General features: G+C 35.7%; 1 protein-coding gene across 1 annotated transcript; it reads right to left on the reverse strand.

Annotated features, from left to right (window-relative positions):
• Window positions 1-230: 230 nt before the first annotated feature.
• LOC145821580 (transcription factor MYB119-like) lies at window positions 231-2,999 on the reverse strand. Its single transcript, XM_082918108.1, has 3 exons — window positions 2,536-2,999; window positions 2,194-2,320; window positions 231-896 (listed from the first exon to the last, which is right to left on the reverse strand). Exons 1-3 carry the CDS (start codon window positions 2,997-2,999, stop codon window positions 231-233), a joined length of 1,257 nt encoding a protein of 418 aa, XP_082774234.1.
• Between the last annotated feature and the right edge of the window lie 325 nt (window positions 3,000-3,324).

Below are 3,324 nucleotides of genomic sequence, written 5' to 3' on the forward strand. Positions count from 1 at the left end.
ATACCTTATCGGTAGAATTAAAGAAAAGGAAAAAGGAACTAGAGAGGAGAACTTACTCAGATCACGAAGATAGCATTGCCACCCATAGAGAACTAATGAGAAGAAGCAACCATCTCCATCAAATCCATATCTTTTTTCCCACTAAAAGAAGCTTGACCAGTCAAGCAATCCACCTTGAAGTTATTATCAATAATATTACAGTAGTTATCCATGGAAGGCAAAGCATTGGATTATCCATCCAACAGAAAAGAATGGTAAATGTCAGAAGAGAAATGGGTTATTGGAAGCTCTTTATTTGGGGCATTTATGAACATGTTAGTGTCAACAACCATATCATTAAGCAGCTGATCATCACCATTGGTGTTGTTGAGTAATCCGAGCGGATTTAAGGCAGAAACACTCTTAGAATGATTATTTTGAGCTATTTTTGCCTCAATTGAAGCCTTGGAATTGTTTTTATCATTCAGAGGCTGGTCATTTTTGGTACCGAAGAAATTTATCATGAAGTTCAGTTCGTCGTCGAATGTTTTGTTCATAAACTGTGGAGAGTCATCAATGGAAGACTCAGATGAGTCCCCGAGAGGAGCAAAATGGGTTGAGAAGTCTTCAGTGACGGTGGAGCCAGTGGTGGTGGCGGCCCTATTAGATGGATTCATGCTTTTGATGTAGTCTTGGAGTATGGAGAGTTGAGATTGAGATTTGCAATTCTGGCTGCCTTGTGGTTTCTTGATGTTATTCCTTTTTGAATTTTGCTTTCTTTTGGTGGCGTTCCAGTGATTCTTTATTGAATTTTCGGTTCTTCCCGGTATTCTCTTGGCAATTTCTGCCCATCTGTTGCCAACTTTCTTATGAGCTTCAACCAATATGCTCTCTTCTTCTTCAGTCCAAGTATCTTTCTGATAAAAAAAAAAAAAACAAGGGCGCCACATTGTGTATTATAAACAATGCAATATACATAGGGGAAAATTAAAAATAAAATAAAATAACAAAAAAAGGTACCAAACTCTAATAAGAATTTCAATAATGCTATGTGCACTATAGACAAAAATTCATAGAAACGTATATAGAAAGCGAGGAGGATATTTGCATCACCCTATTCATATTTTCCACCCACTCTTTCAAAAGCAAGCTTGCGAAGAAAATTGCAGTGTCACGGGTGTACATGATATTCCTAATTATATTAAATTAAATATTAAATGTGAACCTTTTTATAACAAAATTGATGCTTTAAGGGAGAAAAGGTTCCAAAATCACATGAAAGTGAACACTGAGAAAGAGTGGGTGCAAGGAGGAATTTGAGAGGGTATAAACAGACAATGGACTGACCCTATAAGTTTTGCATGTCAAAGTGCTCATATGAAAGACAATCCCTAGGCCCTTGTCTCACGAGGAATTATATTAATTTCCAAGTACACATATAACGTAGCTTTGTATATTTAAAAAACAACAATATTACGAACTCAAAAAAAAAAGTTAATGGTTGAAATTTATTTTACTCATGTATTCACATTTCATCAATTTAATCTCCACAATATATATACATTTGTAATAAATTATGATTTGATAAGGATGAGTTCATAGCATTTTTATTTAAATAATCATAAAATTCTAAACATGAACCAACATGTCTAGACGGTTAGATGGAAGAAGAAATGTCACTAACTTTTGCGGATTAAAATTAAAAAAAAAAATGGAAGGATAGATGTCAGATGGTGTAAACAGCACCAAACTCACCATAAGATCTGCATGTCAAGCCCATGACTTGTAAAACAAAACCCTAATCCACTTTTTGAATGAAACTTTTCACTAATTACCAAATATAAAATATCAAAAGAAAACTCATGAAGAGATGAACGGACAAATCACCCTGATGAAATTTTGGCAATCTAAATCCTATATCTCTAACTTTTAAGATATAAAATTAAATAATTAAAAAAATAAAAAGAGTTGAGAATAAGAAATTAAACCAGATAAGGCATCCTAGGGTTTTCTCTTTTGACTATTTGAAAAATATCACACAAACCCAAACCAAATCTCAGTTCTTAGATATCTGTCATAGATTTTTATGAGAAATCTAACACAATTGTTTGATGATTAGTTTTGCAAAAAGTAAAGCAAATTTTAACAAAAACCAAACCACACTCAGTAGTTCTGACAAAACCTCAAATTAGGAAAAGGGTGAGGAATAAAGACCTTGATATCAGGGCGCAAATGATTGTGCCACCGCTCCCGGCATTGTTTTCCAGCCCTGCCAACCATATTCTCTGCTATCTGAGCCCATTTTCTCACTCCATGCTGCGTCACTAAATTGAGCAGTTTCCTTCACAAAAACAAAATCAGAGAAATCTTCAATATCAACTGCACTTTCATGTAAAGAGTAGACATATGTGGGTTTAGTATAAGTAATACGGTCATATATGGGCTCATATTGGACAATATCGATGGATATATCATTATCAGAAGATAGATATTTAAAACCCTAGGATGTATGAGACTTAAAGAAGGGTAAAAATTAAAAATTATGTGTTATATCACCTATCTTCTTCATCTGTCCATTGTCCTTTGATCAGAGTAGTTGAAGAAGAGCCACCTTTTGCTCTCTTTGCCACTCCTTTACAATTCCTTTCTTTTGATTTGGCATCTTCACTCAAACCCATATTAGGATCTATCTTATATGTCCATTTAAGAGTCTCACTATCATGGAAAAGCCCATCTATGAAGCTCTTCTCCGGAAAACTTGGCCCCAAAAAGTTGCTTGAGTAGCCACCAATTGCACCACTAGAAGAAGAAAAACCACCATGCACGCTTGCCGGAACAAGCAATCCTTGGTTGTGCACATTGTTTTGAGTTTGTTGGTGAGAGAAATGGTTGTTCTTGCTTGACAAGAACCTCTCTATGGCTGTTAATCGAGGACTAGGTCTATATAAAGAAGGGTTGTTTTGTAAATTCACATACCCAAAACCACCACCACCACCACCACCACCACCACCACCTTCCATGAAAGAGAGGCTTGAAGGAGACTAAAAACAAGAAAAGAAAGAACTGTTTTCAAGCAACAAGATTGCTTCTAGAATTGCTTTGATTTAGGGAAGGTGTTTTTTTGTGTTTTTGCTTCTCTCTACTTGTAAAGACACAAGAGCTGGGCAAAGAGAGATTATAGTAAAAAGCCTTGTTTGGAGCTACTAGAAGGGTTGGAAACCGTTGATCTGAGGATTCATCCAAAGGCTAAGATTCAGAGGTGATTGTAACTCCTCAGCTTCTCTTCTTAGACAAAAGTAGAAAAATAGTGGTGGAGAGATTAGTGGGTTGGTCATTAACCCTCAG

The sequence above is a fragment of the Camellia sinensis genome, chromosome 3 (assembly GCF_055761805.1).
Source record: "Camellia sinensis isolate YWXY chromosome 3, ASM5576180v1, whole genome shotgun sequence".
In the NCBI taxonomy this organism is placed as follows: domain Eukaryota; kingdom Viridiplantae; phylum Streptophyta; class Magnoliopsida; order Ericales; family Theaceae; genus Camellia; species Camellia sinensis.

Excerpts from the sequence above, each read along its gene's own strand:
- LOC145821580 (XM_082918108.1), bottom strand. The coding sequence starts at position 2,999 with ATGGAAGGTGGTGGTGGTGGTGGTGGTGGTGGTGGTGGTTTTGGGTAT. Across the intron at positions 2,321-2,535 it reads TGGACAGATGAAGAAGATAG|GAAACTGCTCAATTTAGTGA; the intron begins GTGATATAACAC and ends GTTTTTGTGAAG. Across the intron at positions 897-2,193 it reads ATTTGCGCCCTGATATCAAG|AAAGATACTTGGACTGAAGA; the intron begins GTCTTTATTCCT and ends TTTTTTTATCAG.